The 18,376-nt window shown below is 35.4% G+C and overlaps 2 protein-coding genes and 1 pseudogene across 3 annotated transcripts; 1 reads left to right on the forward strand and 2 right to left on the reverse strand.

The window, feature by feature from the left end:
* Positions 258-6,678, forward strand: LOC107623331 (dr1-associated corepressor homolog). Its single transcript, XM_016325545.2, has 6 exons — positions 258-478; positions 2,331-2,403; positions 2,495-2,588; positions 4,711-4,845; positions 4,942-4,999; positions 5,802-6,678. Exons 1-6 carry the CDS (start codon positions 446-448, stop codon positions 6,300-6,302), a joined length of 894 nt encoding a protein of 297 aa, XP_016181031.1. The 5' UTR covers positions 258-445; the 3' UTR covers positions 6,303-6,678.
* LOC107622522 lies at positions 6,600-11,810 on the reverse strand (annotated as a pseudogene).
* On the reverse strand, positions 11,985-17,825 carry LOC107622523 (alpha-humulene 10-hydroxylase). Of its 2 annotated transcripts, XM_021114923.1 has the most exons (8): positions 17,354-17,825; positions 15,993-16,192; positions 15,598-15,660; positions 14,735-15,385; positions 14,091-14,241; positions 13,788-13,937; positions 13,395-13,564; positions 11,985-12,557 (listed from the first exon to the last, which is right to left on the reverse strand). In XM_021114923.1, the coding sequence occupies exons 1-8, from the start codon at positions 17,667-17,669 to the stop codon at positions 12,453-12,455; spliced, it is 1,806 nt and encodes a 601-aa protein (XP_020970582.1). In that variant the 5' UTR covers positions 17,670-17,825; the 3' UTR covers positions 11,985-12,452. The 2 variants fall into 2 exon arrangements, with proteins under 2 accessions (XP_020970582.1, XP_016179939.1); XM_016324453.2 differs by lacking the exon at positions 15,598-15,660 and having other exon boundaries at positions 17,354-17,820.

An 18,376-nucleotide genomic window follows, 5' to 3' on the forward strand; every position in this document is an offset into this window, starting at 1 on the left:
CTTAAATAAATTCTCAAATAAAAAAATCTTATTAATTTTTCTAATTTTTATTCTAAATAAATTTTTAAAAAATAAATAATTTTTTAAAAAACAAATTATTTACTCGCCAAGAGTGAAATGATTTATTTGGAAATAAGTAAAGTAAAACAGTGCCAGCTTAAAAGTTTGAAATGTACACGTGGCCCAATCATAAATGAACACATCACCAATGGTAAATTATTCTAAAATTTACCAGTCACCCTAAGACAGCACCTTCGTCAACACACGTACGGACGAATATTCCTCTGTTCCCAAGCCTTGTTTGCTTCTTAGGCAGCACCTTCGGATCTGAGATGTGTTCCTTTGATTTCTTCGTCTGAATCATTCTCTTTGCTCTTCAGTCTCGCAGTTGTACCTTTTTGTTCGCTTTCGGTCGTTTCGTTTCACTCATCTCAAATCTCATACCATGAAGAAGAAGCTAGACACCCGTTTTCCTGCGGTAATTTTTTTTTTTTCGTTAAGTTTTTTAATCCCTTTTTTTTTCGTTAATTTCTTTCTAGGTTTTTGTTGTTTTGTAAAGTGAAGGGAAGTTTTCTCATTTGAATCGAACATTTCTTATATGTGGTGCTGGATTGGTGGTAATTGAATGTTTCTGAGTTTGGGTAGAATTTGGTTAATGTGTGACTGTAATTTAGTGCAATTTCTGAGATTTTTGTGTTGGCAAATTAGGGTAAATAGGGCTATAGTGATGTGGCTGTACTGGAGATTTGTGATTATTGTTCTTGGTTCTTAGCCTTTTTTTTTTTCGTTAGTGTTTTTGGGTTTTGTGGTTAGAGTTAGATTCAAAGTTAGTGATGGCTGCATCAACTGTTGAGACTAACAAACTGCGATTGGATACTGTATAGGAAACAGAAATATAGAGACAATAGACACACCAACTCGTTTGATTGTGGAGACGGGCAGTAGCACAATTTTTCTTCTCAGAGACAAAACATATTGTTGTATTTCTGTACTTTCTAAAATGGAAACAGAAAATATTTGTCTGGTGTGTCTCTGTCTCTATATTTTTGTTTCAAAGAGAAAATCTAATCACAACTTATATGAAGCTTATGTTTATGAATTTGAAGAATTTTGAATTCGTGATTGGTCAACTTTAGCTGTCGATATGATATCAAAACTTTCGGTGTGAAAATTGTCATTTTCCCAGTGATGTGAAAATTGTCATATTCCCAGTGATGTGAAGCCTTTAAGTATGAAAATGTTGTTTGCTTCATGGTAATTGTGATATTATATTGTCCAATCAAAGAAATATATATAGAATCATGTGTCTCAGGCTTTCAGCATGAATGCTTCTTTGTTTGTTTATGTAACCCTAAATAATTACAAGGGTGATGGGTCATTGTTTCTATGTTTCTTATGAAGAAATTTAGTGGAGGAAAAAAAGGATAGGTCATTTTGGTGAATAGAGGTTTCCTGTAAAATAGTAGTAAGAAACTAAGAAAGTAGAAAGAAGTAAAAGAACATTGAATTTAAGAATTGGTAAAATATTCTTCAGTCTTTAAGCATTTTCTCCCCCCTCTTTAAATAAGGCATGTGAAATTAAAAATGAAGTGTTAGTGTGTTACGTGTTGTGTGATTTTTGATGCTACTCTGGAGTGGTAAGTGACCTTAGACCTTGTTGAAAACTTCACATCAATCATGACCTTCTCGTATAACAAAACTCTGCAATATACCTGCACAAAATGGATCTCCATGGTGACAACATGGACAATATGATATAACAGAACAAGTGTTAAATGTTTTGGAAAACTGTATCTTTCTCTATCCAAATAAAACAAAAAAGGGAAAACTGATATTTCTAGACAATGTTAATGATGTTAATGGTTGATTTGCTCGAGGAAGAAAATCTTAGAGTAGCGCTTGATACTTATGTTTAAAGTAGAAGCTGGACATCCCAAAATCAATCTAATCCCATGTATATAGAGAGACACTACGCTAACTTAATGTTTGCATGACAAATACGAGTTTGAATATTAAATATAGTACAAAATTCAATAGATATTTTTCAAAGATATATCATTATAAATGATTACAGCACAAAATTAACATCATGTAATCATTGTTACTTTGTCATGTGTATGCGTAATTTATTAGAGCTCTAAGAAACATCATATGGGAGAGTAACAAGAGAGAATGCCAACTGATTTTTCAGTTAAAAGAAAGTACCATACTATCATCTTTCCCAATTGGATGCTAGAATGTAATTTGGCATTGTTTAATTCATGTCCTTGGACTATATGAGGACTGAGATATAGAAGAATGATTTATATGATGGAAACATTTATTTGCAGGCTCGGATAAAGAAGATAATGCAAACAGATGAAGATGTTGGAAAGATAGCTCTAGCAGTCCCTGTTCTAGTGTGTGAGTTAATTTTTAAAATATTTTGTTAAAACATCCTCAACTTGCTCTTCTCTATCATATATTGTTGACATCACTCTTGAATTATTTGCAGCTAAAGCTTTAGAGCTATTTTTGCAAGATCTTTGTAACCGCACTTATTCAATAACTCTCCAAAGAGGAGCAAAAACCATGACTTCACTGCATTTGTAAGTTGACGAATTTTATGGCTTGTTTTATTTTTCTTCATCGTGCTCTTCTATTCTGAAGCATGTCCACTTAGGCATTTATAGAAATTGGCCTGCTAGTTTCATGCTGAAATTTGCTTTATTTATTTAGAAGTGGTATGTGAAACCCTTAAATTGTCTTCTAAAATTACCCTTCAATTAAGGGGTAATTGTGTGACTAAAACGCATCATGTGAGAGTAATTTTGAAAGAGAAGTTAGCGGAAGGTCTCTTGTTGCACCATTTGACAATGATACTGTACATGAGCAAAAATTTGGGTGGGGGGTGAGGGTAAATTGCATTATACCCTATATAAAATAACAAACTGCATAGGCCTGCATATATCGCCTACCTGAATAGCATTTGTCATATATATGGTCTGAATTCCATCTTAATATTAAATTTTAGCTGGGTGATAGTGATAAGTTTTAGAGTTCTAAAGGATTGCTGCCTTATAAAAATTGAATTTCATGAAGTTCACTTGTTTCACATTAGGTGGCATTTCTTTTAATTTCAACTTTAGTGAAATTGACTGGGGAAAAAAGATTAGAAGCCTTTCTGTTTGAAGTGTTGAATGTACTATTGGTTATTGAAGCAATCTTTTGCGTGAAGCTCTCTTCCCATTTCCCATTCATCATACTTATGTTCTTGACTGAATTCATTGAGGCATGCTTGATTTAGTTTCATGAAAAGATGCCCTGTTCACCACTAAGATAAAGAAAGAAACTGAGTGAAAATAACTCTTGACGATGCCAAGGTATTTTGATCTGCTATTCTAATCCCATTTCATCTTAATGACTACATTGGTTTATAAGCAGTTCCATTGGTAATACAAGCTTGATAGCTGCTATGTTGAAGGGTTGGTCACCCTTTCCTCTTCTCACAAAGGCTGGAAAGCTGAGATTTGCTCAATATTCGAAACAACCGTTTGAGAATCGATGTGCATCTTCTAGTTTAGATACATGAACTTCAAGACTGGTCTGATCCTGACTGGCAGGGTTTTATCAAGATTCAAGATAAATAATGGGCTGATTGCTGCTCATTAACGTCCTCAATCCAACTAGTAGTGTAAAGTTATAACCCGTGATTTTGCTGTTTGAGGTGATGGAAGTTCTTACCAAATCTGTCGTGTAATGAGCAGGAGAAAACTGCTTTCTAAATTTTGCATTAAATTATTGCCAAGTCCAAATCTTTGCTCTTCCTTGTCTTTTAATGTCTTCCACCATTAGAGGGAAATTCACTTCAATGCAAGCTTCAAAACCGTTACCTTCTTTTCTCTAGCCAAAAGTTTCCAGTCAAAAACTTTTCCCAATCAGGGAAACATTTAACATGCATCTTTGCGTGAAAAATCATTAACTTAAAGGCGAACTCCGGAATTCAGATTAGGAGCTCTTGCCGGCCACTTTTGAAGTCCTGTGCATCCAGGCTGTTCTTGTAGGATCATAAAAAGGGTTGACATACTCCTTACTTTCGTCTTGCTCCACATATTCTACTACTGATTTCCTTCTGGTGTCTTGTGTCCAGTATTTTCTTTGCTGTCTTCAACTGTGCGTGCTTCCCAATCTTTGAATATCAGTTGATTCTTGCGCTTGGTTAGGAGCTGTTGCTCTACATGCTGGCATGGGTAGGGCAGAATTCGAGATCAATCAAATTTGTATCAAATTGATGTAGGACAGAGGCTCTAGCTAGAATTTGACTAAGGATATAAGTTTTGGAACTGGGTCTTTTGGCGTATGTTGAAACTGCCACAAAAAAGATTGTTCTTCATCTTGATTATCTTGAACAGCTTTTGGGCCTCTTACATTAATTACAACCCTCAGGCTATTCAGGTTATAATTATTAACTACAACTTTAGACACAAGTTACTAAACTAGAGCAATTCTCATTATATAATTATTGTTTTTTATTGACATTTACCACCAACCCAAGCTCTTGGGACTTGAAAATATGAACCTTGAACTCTTATTAAGCACACATATATCCAACAGTATGCCATCAATAGAATATGCAAAATTACATAAATCACAAGATATTGCTTCGTTTTTCTTCCTCTCTTGAAATTACTGCTTCTGCATCACCTTACTTGTGGAAAATGTGAATTGCAGAAAACATTGTGTACAAAGCTATAATGTTTTTGACTTCTTGAGAGACATTGTTAGCAAGGTTCCTGACTATGGCCATGGCCATGGCCATGGTCATTCTGAAGGTGGGGTAGATGATCGTACCCTTCCAAAGAGAAGGTTTGTACTATGAAATCCAGTACCCTTTATATTTTTTTGCTTCACGTTTGTGTTCTTATAGAAATTAATGCCATCAAGTATGCTATACTCTGTCAGGAAAGCTGCTGGTGATGATTGTAATGACAGTGATGAAGAGGCTAAGAGGAGTAAGATGGTAATTGCACTTTTATGAAATTCCTTGTTTTTGTGTTTCAGATACTGATTATTATGTTTCCCATCAAAACAAATTAAAAATACTGATTATTATTTTTAAAGGACGATGAAAGATTAGTTGCAGGGACACCAACATTTTGAGTAAAATTTAAAATTGGCCTCAACTTTTTTGAGAGTGATCACTTTCATCTTTGATCTTTGTTTATTTGTTTGTTATTCCCGAAACTTACAAATTGTGAAACAGATCAGTCCCTTCTTTTGGTATGTTTTGGTTGTTTGGAGTGAGGACTAAAATGTGCCCTTTTGTTAGTTTACGGACTCTGTCGCAATAAGTTTAAGGACAAACAAACTAATAAACAACGAGCAAGAACTAAAGTGGCCACTAGAAGAAAGATTAAGGACTAATTTAGGGCTTTATTCTCTACATTTTCAATGTTGCATAAATTGGCCTGATTAAACCATGTAATAACCCCTCGGAGAAGATTATTTCTGTTAATGTTTTTTTTTTTTTTTGCATGGAATGGAAAGTTTTTTGGTTTGTGAAATTTATCATCACGATGTGAGATTGTGGATGATATAAAACTTTTCAAATACACCGGTGGATTTTAAAAGAAATATGCTAATCCCCTTTTTTCATGTTACCATGCTTGTATTGCTTAGGTTCCACTTAGAGGTTTTGCATAGTTCTTTGTTATTTATTGGTCAAAGGACAATATAAGTACTTGAATTGAGGAAATTCCCCGTATCTATATACTGGTTAGTCATGTTCTGCTGTTTGGTCAATAACACTTGTTTTTCTGCAGTATGAGTTAGGCCACACTGGTGGCACTGGTAGAGGAAGAGGCCGAGGCAGAGGACGAGGTCGTGGTAGAGGGGCTCGAACTGCTGAAAGAGAAGCGCATCATCATCAGCAAGTTGAATCTGAGCCTTGCTCCTCAGTTCAGCACCCTAGCAAAGACATTCCAAATACTGGCATGTCACTAGACAATTCTCCAGAATCCAAGGAGGTTCCAAAAGAGAACACTGCATGTCATGAGGAAAATAATCAATCTCTGCGTAACATTGATCTAAATGCTAACTTAAATGAGAGCGAGGAGAAGAATACAAGCATGGAAGCTCCGGCCTTGTTGCCTCCAGCCACTTTGCCGCCATCCAGTCTGCCTGAACCGGCAACAGAGATAAATCACGAGGAAATCCCTGGCTGGTCCCTTTCTGATGCGGACAAGATGGCCATTGACACTATGCAGCTTGCAAATCTCGGTAGTCGGATAGATGATGATGAGGATTATGATGAGGAAGGGTGAAGGATATCACTTTGGGGAATTTGATCAGTTGAAATTTCATGATGACCGAAGAATAAGCAGCGCAAACTAGTGCTAGATGACTATAGACACTAGTAATTATAACCATACCAAATTCCTGAATGAATGTCCTCACTCATTATCTAGTATCTCATTGCTCTGTAGTAATCTAGTACCAATAATTTTAGGTTCCTACACTTTTTTTAGGGTTTGATGCTTGTACATGGTTGTTACTCTAGGTATAAGCTTGGTTTAGAGTTAATTTCATCATGCTGTGTGTTTATGATATCAATTGCCTTGTCAAATGATTTTCTGTTTAATATTGTTACTCACAAGAGAAGGAAAAAGGATGGTAATGCAAGGATTGATAGAGTTTTCATATTTCAGTTCACTGCAACATTATCTGAAGAAGTTCTGAAGCTTACAGTAGTTTCTAATTTCAAATCGGGGGAAAGAAATACAAATTACTAAAAGCTTGAGTGTTAGCACTAGAATTAGAGAAGATAAGAATGAAAGAAAAAGATGTATAGAATTGATTGTATGAATTGAAGTTGAAGAAGATATTGATGATTGACTATAATAAAGGAGATGAATTACCAAAATACAATTCTCTTTACTTCAATCGAAAAAGAGAAAACTCTTAATGAACCAATTATCTATTATAATAGTTTTAAGTCTTATTTATACTATTTCTCTCATCACTAATATTTACTAGGATAATGCTAGGGAGACACAAAAAAAAAAACAGTCAGAACTTAATCAAATCAATGACTATAGTTTGTATAATATTTTATATCATTTCCATTACAATATTTTTAGTCTAGTGTACATGGGGAGAATAAACAACTATATAAGAGTACAAGACCCCTCTTTTAGAAGGGAAAAAAAAAAGAGAAAATTGAGGACCCACGAGCATATCAGCAACGCACTATCTGACATGGTTGATAGCCCTCTCTCAACAACCACCATCTCCTTTTGAGCTTCACTTTTCACTGCTTTCTCATCTTCTGATTCTTCTTTAGCCTTAGAATCATGGCCTTGGGCTAGAATTTTCTTAGTATTCAAGTCCTTGTTTCAGCAAAAAGGTTTCTCTCATTGTTGAACTTTTTCTCCGGTTCATATGAAGGGTGCAATACAAATGGTTAAATTAAAGGCAAGGATTAGAAAAAGGAGCAAATAAACACCACTGAATAAAGCTGAGATCACAGACATTGAATTCCACATATCCTACATATCTTCTTGTGGGTTCATACATGATACTAGCATTGTATTCTCTGCTACCAGTCGATGTACCTCAATTTCTGTCCACAAAAACCAAAACTTTATCCGTTTATAGTTAAGATATTCATAGCTGGTTGTGATAACTAAAATATTCAGTAATAAACTAGTTGCAAAAGAATACACATAAGTCCATATCCAAGAGTTATAAGTACTATCGTTTTAACCTTTTGGGAATTCAATGTACCTACACAAACGATCTATGGATATACCAAAAAATCATAACAGCGGCTATCAGTATCAAATTCATAATTAAATTAACTTCTATTCCAATCAAATGTTAGAAAAAGAAAAGAAACACTGAAACCAAGATTCAACTGGTAAATGATGCATCACTACATTAAAAGCATTTCTGCATTTGTATTCTTTATTTGAAAGAAAATGGTACCTCTGCATTCGACACAGTGGATGAAGAACGTATGGTTTCTAAATGATAGTCATCTAATCTTGGCCCATTCTTGATTCGAATGAAGACAACGGGAACATGCTTGATGAAGCAATAACATTGTCCTTTGTTGCGATCAATGCTTTCAATGAATTCATGTGGCATATCAGCGAATTCAATAAAATGCAGTTTCTCCAAATGCTTGATCCCAGAGGGAACCTCCTTCAAATTTGGTATCTTTCTAAGGACCAGAAATTCAAGTTCAGGCAAAGCATCTTTGTCTATAATGATGGAATGCACACCATTCAATCGAACTAGAACCAGTTCCTTCAATTTAGCAAATCCTTCTTTGAAATGCAAAATTTTACCATCATAAGCATTGTCACATAAACTGAGCCGCAACAGGTTCGGCAAGTTCTTCAATGAATTTATTGAATCATCTTTTAACAAGGATAAGTTGAGACTTAGCTTCACAAGATATTCAAGATTTGGAATCCAGTCAGGCAACTTCTCTAGCCTTGCTTTCAGATTGAGCCATCTAATTTGGAGCGGAGTTGATTCAAAATTCAAGTTAATGAATTCATCCGCAGATATTGCAGTGATGTTAAGAGATTCAAGGTGTTTCATCTCTGCTATTGAAGAACATAAGGCATTCCCATACTCACTCCTCACGCGCTTTAAGCCCAACCTCCTTAACTCTGTCAGTTTTTTAAGTCCTTGAATAACATCAAGTTCATCATGATATGCCTCGATAAAAGAAAGGTTTTGTAGAGATGTCAGGCACTCAATTCCTTTTCTCATCGCAATCCCCCTTGTGGTTCCCAAAACAGAATAATCCGTGTTGAAGTTTCTGTAGTAACCACGAAGATATCTTAGCTTTGTGAGATTTTTTATCTCCTTTGGTAACTCATGGACAAGTGTTTGTCTTAGATCCAAGGTCTCTAAGTTTATCAGCTTGCCAATAGACTTGGGAAGAACCTTTATTTTCGTACTCCTCAAGTTTAAGTATCTCAAGTGAAATAAATTCCCCAAGTTACTTGGAATACAGTTCAGTGAAGTATCTTCGAAATCAAGTACCTTCAAGTGCTTGGACTTTACAAGAGATTTTTTCATGAAATTTTCAGGTAATGCACCTTTATCAAAAATATGGATTGCCCGGATGCGCAAGAGATCATTGAAGCTCAACAAATCTTTGGAACTAGCAAGAGAAAGGCGTCTTGGTTTTCCAACTGCAACTGGCGGACAATCTTCATGAAAGAAATGGCAAAAATTCGAGTCCTTCATCTTTCTGATGATCACTTCACGCAATAAATCATGAACTTGGCATCTTTTAATTTTCCCATCAAAGCCTACTTTAGAGATTTGGACCAAACTTCTGTTTATTAACTCTGTTAAATACTCCATGGCAACTTCCTCTAAAGTTCTTCTCTCCATATACATAACAAAGCCCTCAGCTATCCATTATCTTGTCAATCTCATAGGACCAATGAAGTAGTCTTCTGGATATATACCAAAATACAACATGCATGCTCTTAAATAGTATGGCAAATCATCAAAATTCAGTGATAAAATCTTTGTCAAATTAGTTAAATGGGAGTTATGCTTTAGTTCCACACTAAGATTTTGACTCACCTTTTTCCATTCGAACACAGTTTTAGGTTTCGTCGACAATAGACCACCGATGGCCACAATTGCCAGTGGTAGTCCGTTGCATTTTTTAATGATTTCATGAGACACATCCATGAGCTCAGATGGACAATTATGGCCGAGCTCGTATCTAAATGCCTTCTTGCAGAAGAGTTCCCAAGTTTTATTAGGAGGCAAAAGTTGTAGATTGTGCACATGAACAGGAAAAGCCTTCTTAAAGAACTCAGCAGCATGCATCATTCTAGTTGTGATTATGATCCTACTCCCTTTGTTGTTATTAGGCATGGCAAGTTCAATCTCATCAGAAAAACTTTGTTTCCATACATCATCAAAGAAAACCAAATACCTCTTTTGCTGAAGGTACTGCCTCACTTTTGTAATTAGTGACTTCTCCTCCATGTTCTGTATATTCTGAGGAAGAGGCGTGTCTTTGAAAAACTGCTCTATCAGGTCAATCAATAAACCCCTTATCGTGTATGATTGAGAAACTGTCACGAAGGCGTGACAATCAAAGTGAACTTTGACCACTTGGCTATCAAAAACAAGCTTGCCAAGAGTGGTTTTTCCTATTCCTCCCATTCCTACCACTGAAATCACAGAGCACTCTACTGGTCCATCAACTAACCAATCAACCAATTCGTTTCTTGGAGATTCGAATCCCACAACTTCTGCTTCTTCAATGAAATGGGAAGCTAATCGAGGATCATACCATTTGACAGCTTCAATCCTTCTAGAACTGCTTGAACCTAGTTGTTCAAATGGTGACCGAAAGTTATACCTTTCACTTCTTTCTTTGATTCCTCGAATTGTTAACTTAATGTCTTCTATCTCAGATAATATCCGATAATGAGACTTCAGAGTCACAAGGAAGTGAACAATCTTCTGGATTGAAGCCATAACTCCAGGATGATACACCTTTTGTGCCACATGAATGTATTCATCAATGACATCTTCTATGCGAACCGATGCTTCTTGCAGCTGCGCCACCCAAATCTTTAGTCCTTCATTAGCTTCACCATTTGCAGCCCTTAAATCTGCATCCCTGAGGAAGGCGTGAATGCTATCCAATTCATCCTTAATCTCTGCGAATGCCTGACGGCCACTTGCCAGAAAATTTCTTTCTTCTTGTAGGAGCTGGTGAACTTGATTCAGAACAAACAATACTGCAGTTTCTGCCATTTTGCTTGGAACTCTTACTTCACTTCACTTCATCTTACTAGAACTCCTGCAAATTGAGGTTTAATTTCATTAGTCGACACAGTATTGTGGTTTTAAACTTAAAGCGTTTTTTTGCAACATCCTTAATATCATTACAAATGCACAATTATTGCATCTGCAACCACAAGAGCTTCATCAATTTGAATCATGCTTACGAAAAATGACAGTTAGGGTAAAATCATTGACAAAATCACAAGTGAATACTTAAATTGGTCCCTAAAGTTACATTCATGTCTCAATCTAGTCCCGAAAGTTTCGATTTACTCAATTTAATATTTCAACTTAGCATTTGTGACTCACGTTAGTCCCTCACCTTATTTTGTCACATGCATGCTGAGATATACTGACAGCTGCCACACTGAACTCTCCAATGACTATTTGATGTGGCAATTGAAACTTTTTACCTCAATCTTGCTCTTTAAGAAGCCTTTAAAACCCTAATCCTAATTTCATTTAAAAGGTTTAAAGGCTTCAAAGGCTTCTTAGGAGAAAATTGAAGTAAAAACCAATCTGACACAAAACCACGGATTAGAATGATAACATCTTTGTCTCTCACCACTCGAAAAATTGTAATAGATCAATAGATCAGTAATTCAGTATTATTGGTAGCAGACTTGTACATATATGCATTTATTCCAAATCATGGAAAATATTGAGTTTGATTCTTACCTGACGCAAGCATTTTGGCTGTGGGTTATGAATTATGATGGTTCGTTCGTTCGTTCGTTATCAGATTCGATTGGCGTGAAGAGAGAATTCAATCAAATCACAGTTTCTGTACTTCATTACGAGTTTGACTTCTGAAAATGTTCGATTTCTGAATTTTTCAACGTAATAAACTGGCTTTAATCAATATTTTATAAGCGTTTACTAATCAGATACGTTAGCTTAGCGTGAAGCGAATCATTTTTTGTTTATTTTACAATCAATGTGAACAATGCGGCGTTTACCATTGAAAACCATATAGAGTTTTAAAGTCCATATATTGATTGAAAGAAAAATTTACCATTTTAAATGAAGTCCATGAAATTACAAAAGTTATGCTCCAACGAATTTAAAATGCCTAGTTCATTAACACATACTCAAACAGTATGTATCTGATATAAATAAACGATTGTTGCCCACCAATTTTGATGGGTTAACATTAAGACTCGGAAAACATTCAATTATAGGTCTGATTGTGACATTATATTAGGAAATACAATAAGCAGAGACTTATTTGAGAAGTTAAAAAGAAAAAAGTTATTACATTGTAGCCAACAAAAAAGGTTGACATAGTTACCCAGAGGAAGTGACCAACACCAAGAGATGGGGGAAGGAAAACCTAAGGCTCAATTGCACCAATAGACCCAAAGTGCCTAAAAAACAGATATAAAAGAAGTGTGCCATGGCTTGAACACTAGGGCTAGGTTCAAAAACAGGGGTTTAAAAAACTTGAGTTCACTTTAAACTCAGGTTGCATCCTCCTGGCTGAAACTACAATGAGCTATGAATATGGAAAGCTTCCCCATTCATCTCGGAAAACGCGGAAGAAGAAAGAGACGACTCTGAAAGTGAGGAGTCCGTTACTTGAATTACTACTACTTTTTCATCTATACAGTGTGCTTGCTCATCATTTTTTGCATTCACTGGTCCCTTCTAACAAATAGTATAGGTGAGTTAGGATAACTCTGAAGACGATTCTTCAAGCTTGGTTCTGAGTTATCACCTGATCCGGAGTAAGGTCTTATCTGTAATTAAAGATAGGATTAGTATTTCAAACATACAATGAAGTGAATCAATATTTACTAGATTCAACTTCAAAGAAAAGTTGTGTGTAGACACTATGCAACTGACACATTCCTCAGTGTTAACTGGAAAGGATCAACTGGGAGTAGCAATTTATGATAGTGAGGAGATACGGCCCAAATATACTCTCAGTTTGACATAAAACCGCTTCTCATTGATCCATCCCATCCTATATTTATTAAAAATTCAGTATCAAATAGTATGTCTGATTACATGACTTTTTAGTTTTTACCGCTATAATATCCATGGAACCATAAGATTTTGTTTTCATGAACTCTACAAATTCCTGATCATATTGTATTTTATTCCCTCAAAATGGAGGTTTTGGTGAGGATATTTATTTACCTATTTAACCCTCCTTCCTAGATCTTGAAAAATGTTTTTAAACAAAAATCAAAATTGTAAAAATGTCATAAACCATTTGTTTTCTTCAGCCATTTATAGGTGAGTAGAAAAGAAATCTATTATTTACACTCAATATTCTCTCCTTCCTTTCTAACATATCTCAAACACTCCCCAAGTAACATGATCCATTGTCCAATCCCCTACTTTCTGTTCCTTAGTCTAATTATTTTCATTTCCTAAAATTCCACATTTGACATACTATAATTTTATGATTTAGATTTTGTATCTTTATCTCTTCGAGGAATTACAAAAGTAACCAAGCCTTATCCACAAGGTGAGAAACACTGAATGCATCAAAATTCGAGCTTGCGCCCAATATTATGTTGTGAGAGATCAACTGAATTAGCAAGAGAAAAAACACCCACAATCCGAACCTCATATTTTTTGAGTAATGATGCCAGCAATGTTGCAATGACTTGGATAACAAATTTCTGCCCAACACATGCGCGTGTACCAGATCCGAAAGGCAGAAATGCTGCGTTTTCATTTGGATCATTTAGCTCAAGCAAATTGAAACCAGACTTTGTAACTTCTTCTGCAGAACCTGAAAGGGTTATGAATATTAAAGGATCAGAAAAGCTCTAAAGATGAAGTTTGAGCTCCAAACTTGCCATAAAACTATTCAACTTACCCAAATTACGGACAAACTAGTTTTCTTTTCCCAATATTTAATTCAGGGTTATATGTTTTTTTTTTTTTTTCAGGAAAAGGCTAAAGATTACAAATTCAAAACAGAAAACCTGTCGATGTAATGTAGTAGCAGATACCTGATTCCTTTGCATGATTTGACAGAAATCGGTATGGATTAAAGTCACTTGCATCACTCCCCCAACTGGAGTCATCCTTTTGTACCAATTGAACAGGCACAACCAGCACTGCTGCAGCAGGTATGGTCACACCAGTTGAAAGGCTTAAGTCTGACATAAGAATGAACATTCATGAAGAAGTTATAAATCAGTTAGCATCTAGTTTTCTTTTTTTTCAATAATAATAATAACAAAAATAGTTAGCATATCCAACACAAAAACCTCAAGGAATCCATTTACAGTGAATAATATGTAATATCTCACCATGTTCCAGAGAACATCGCTGTAGCATGGGACCAGTGGGCAGAAGGCGTGCAGATTCATAGATTGTAGCCAATAACAAAGGCATCCGGTAAATATCCTCCTGCTCATATTTTGATGGGTTCCTCCCTACCATGCTAATCTCAGAATAAACCTACAAAACAACAGTAGCCACATTTTTTTGTCTATAAACAAAACCCTGTTCAGGTTTTCCTTCGAACTGATAACAGAATAACTGTCGAGTTTGTTGACAATATATTTAATAAGTATCATTTTTAAAGGAAAGGACAGAAATGTATCAGCAGCCACAGCAAAACACAAATAAACACAACCCACAGATCCACAAAAACATAAACAGGACATACATGCAAATACAGATTTCCAAATGATGTCTGTAATTCTGTATGTTCATTATAAGAATCAGAAATTTTCAATATTTTAGGCTTTTAGCAAATTCAACTTAGTACTCCTTCCAATAAGTAGGTTGAGAATCCAGTGCGTCTAATGAATTGATTGTAAGGTGGTCAGTAAGGATAGTAGAGTTTCTGTTTTGAGCATTGAAGAATACACAAAGATAACATGATCCTTACTAAATTTCAAATATGAAGTAGATCATACAATGAAGACTGAATAAAACAGATTGTTACCTTGTCCTGTATTTCTGGATGCATGACAAGCCTAGTCAATATATTGGAAATTAAAGCAGCAGTTGTGTGACATCCATGAAACATTACACGCATGATGTTCCCAGAAGGCTCTTCTTTTTCTTTAGCATTTTGATGATTATTGAGGTCGCGGAAGAAATAATAATCGCCAAACTCATTATCAGAGCAGCACTGCGAACAATGTGCTGACTTTATTTCTTTGTTAAAACTTTCATTATGAACATTTTGATCAATTTGGCCAAATAGCTTGCAGCTTTTTCTGCAATGTTGAACAATGTCACTAGTTAAGCATTTCAGCTTAGTACATAAGCATTGATACCTCCAAAATCCTTGTTTCCAGAAAGGAGTAACATTATAGGAAGCCCAAAAGCAAGCATCTTTAGCAATCATCATAAGGAGTTCCTCATAAATTGCAGCTTTTGGACAGGCCAAGAAGCCATCTCCAAAGAATGTGGCTCCCATTAGGGTGAAAGCTATATGCTGAGAAACCAACCCACAATCAATATTTCCTTTGGCACTGATGTTTTCTATTTTATCCACAATAAAGTCTGTAACATTCATTGGAATCAGATCAGCAGTCTTGAGCAATCTTTCATTCAATTCTGTTGCCAATGTTTCTCTTCTCTTTTGCACCTGAAGACAATTAAAATTATGACCCTACTAAGTCAGAATGACAACAATATTTACAATGAAGAGAGTATCGGTAATTTCTCAAGACATTTGTGATGCATGATAATTTGATCAGCATTCAATATCTCAGAGCAAAATTCCACAAACATTTTGAGATTAGAGAACAAATAACATAGTGTATCTCATAACCTGAAAAACTAAAGTTCACAAGTTACCTTTACTGGTGAATGTAAATATGTCATAATCAGTGGGAAATAGGGGACAATACCTGGTACCAGCTGTAAGTATCAATACAAAACATCTGAAGATATGCTTTTACTATTATATGAATGTAAATATACAAGTAAACTTGCGTTTCATATTCCAGTCCAGTTCAACAGTTTGTTAGCAAAATGCCTCATTTGGCCTTTTGAGTACTGACTTTCCCTTGAATTGAAATTTGAAAGAGAAATCATGTACTTTATAGTGTTATAAACTTGGATTGCTTAAAACATTGCCAAAGTAAGCAATAAATTAGGTTACAGAATAGGCCAAGACTATTAGAAGCACAACAAACTGCAAGATGGGAACATGAATAGATGATGAAAAGTTAATTATACTGTCAGGAAACCTTTTCATAAGAAGGGGCAAAGAGGCATGATTGCCCAAAGGCTAGACGAAATGCTTTTCCAGTAAAAGGCAACTTATCCTCAGCTTTTATAAGCATCTCTTGAATCAGTAGAGGATCCTTAACTGACACCAAAAGCTGAGTAGGACCTAACCACAACTTAACAATTGGTCCATACTTCTCATGGGATTTTGACAAGACATCTGCAAATGAAAAAGGTACATTATAGAATTGATTAAAAATAATTATATTAAAAATAATTATAACTGACTGTTATATTATTCATTACTCAATGCCAGAAACAAATAACTGGCGCTAAAGGATATTATACGGTTACTTAGTATTACACTGCCACATCCATTCATTTTTAGTACCGCATACGATCATCATGAAATAAAGAAAAACAATAACCAACACTTTTACCCATTCCATCTATTTTATTTCAATATCAAATACCTAATACCTATTTGTGCTTAAGGAAAAGGTTATGAACCAGTTTTAAATATCAAAATCTTGCATTTATTTACCAATATTGAGTCTAGCAGAGGGGATAATCTAACCCCACAATTTGGCATACCATGATTTGAATCCCAAATAGGAGTGGTGCCAAAATTTAGAGTCTAATCTTGCTTCAAACAAGATTAACTCCATTTGAAGATACATACGAAAGAAATAATAATAATTATTAACAAAAGAACTATGGTTTGATATATAAAAAATTGTTCATCCTTTTCTCTAGACAAACAATCTGATTCCATAATAAACATTCCCTTTTTCGATCAATTTATTGTTTTCCATCAATCCTGTAAGACTTAAATTCTTTTGATTTACCATAAGATCTAGATTGAGTTCTCTTCTTTGGATAGAGCTTATACCTTATGACAACCTCTTTTATATTTTTCAACCTAAACATCATCATAATCATCATGATATCATCAATAATTAAAAGCGGTTTACCGATTTATTCAACAATTAACTTATCCAACACACAAGTGCATCGCTATATTTATCATCAACTGATTCTAAACTCGAAAGAGCCTTAGCCTGACACTATTCAGCTAGCTACACTTGCATGTTGACTATAAAATTTGATCCAATTTCTGAAAACACCACACAGTAAGCAACTGAAGAAATCATCTTCCCATTCCATTTCCATAACTCAAGAAGCAATCCATCCACTCAACAAAGTCAATAGACAAATATTTCAATCCCCAACTAAATCATTGCCCAGAAAATCACAAGGTCAAACATCTAAAAAAAATAATAATAATAAGTTTCAAAACGTTAGCAACAACAACAAATTCAACCAAATTGACGAGGAAATAAAGAAATAAACAAAAGAAGCATCATGAACAAGAAGTTACCGGTGAGATTTCCGCGGGAAATAAGCTTAGAGTGGCCATAAAAAGAGGGACAGGGAGGTCCAGGAATGTTTCTTGCCCTGTGCCAAAGACTAAAGAGGTTGAAGAGCTTCCTGAGAAGGAGTCCAGTGACGACGACGAGAGAGAGCCATAGGAAAGCGTTGAGCTCCCTGTTAGCCAAGTCTCTGAGAAGCTCAGAGGAACTTTGAACATGGCTGTCGCTGTTGCATCTACTTCTTGAGTAATGAAGAAGAAGAAGCCCTACGAAACTCGTTGGCACAGAAGAAGAATCGTCGCATGGATATGGAATACTACTCATTTTCTCATCGATCAGAATTCAGCAGCAGTTACCAGAATCGAAATTGATGATTGGATTGTGATGATGATGAAGGAGGTTCTTCACTTCTTCCTTCCCAGTTTTGACTTGTTTTCAGATAAGAAGGAGAGAAGTGACGGGCGCAAAACGACGTCGTTTGGTTTGGTGGAGTATGGTCCAGGTCCAGTGAACTGTGACGGTGTCGTTTATCGGGTTGCGTGTTATGTGATGGGATTGCCACGTGTCTTATTGTGGGGACTATAATCTGCTGACTTGACATCCGTAACGGTCACGTCACTTTATAACGGATGTCAAGTTCTTCTAAGTCTTCTACGGCGGCGTTTATTTTGTGGAGAGCCATGCAGATTGCAGAAAAGGTGATTTAAGAAACAGTAAAAGAGACACATGGTCACGGTCTCACGGACACTTTATCTTGGAACACACAAATTTTGTGTGAAACTTAATTGTAGTCGACTTCACGAAAAATTGATAGGTAAGAGTCGTTAGATGATTTGACTGATTTGACTAAATTTTTATCTAATGGCAATCAGCTATCAACTTCATGTGAAATCGGCTGCATCTGAATTTTTACCTAAATTTTTCTTTTATTATTAGGACCAGTATAATCATTTTATGAATCATGTCATGCATATATAGTAATTCATTCTTGAGCCATCAATTTTTAAATGAAATTCAGATTTATTATAGAT

This window comes from Arachis ipaensis, chromosome B10 (assembly GCF_000816755.2).
Source record: "Arachis ipaensis cultivar K30076 chromosome B10, Araip1.1, whole genome shotgun sequence".
In the NCBI taxonomy this organism is placed as follows: Eukaryota; Viridiplantae; Streptophyta; class Magnoliopsida; order Fabales; family Fabaceae; genus Arachis; species Arachis ipaensis.

Bases quoted from the DNA above. Each gene is read 5' to 3' on its own strand.
- LOC107623331 (XM_016325545.2), top strand. From the start codon at position 446: ATGAAGAAGAAGCTAGACACCCGTTTTCCTGCG. The intron at 479-2,330 runs GTAATTTTTTTT...ATTTATTTGCAG, and splicing joins TAGACACCCGTTTTCCTGCG to GCTCGGATAAAGAAGATAAT. The intron at 2,589-4,710 runs GTAAGTTGACGA...TGTGAATTGCAG, and splicing joins ACCATGACTTCACTGCATTT to AAAACATTGTGTACAAAGCT.
- LOC107622523 (XM_021114923.1), bottom strand. From the start codon at position 17,669: ATGAGTAGTATTCCATATCCATGCGACGATTCTTCTTCTGTGCCAACG. The intron at 14,242-14,734 runs GTAACAATCTGT...GTTGTTTTGTAG, and splicing joins ATCCAGAAATACAGGACAAG to GTTTATTCTGAGATTAGCAT. The intron at 12,558-13,394 runs GTTCGGATTGTG...CTTTAATTACAG, and splicing joins CATTACTCAAAAAATATGAG to ATAAGACCTTACTCCGGATC.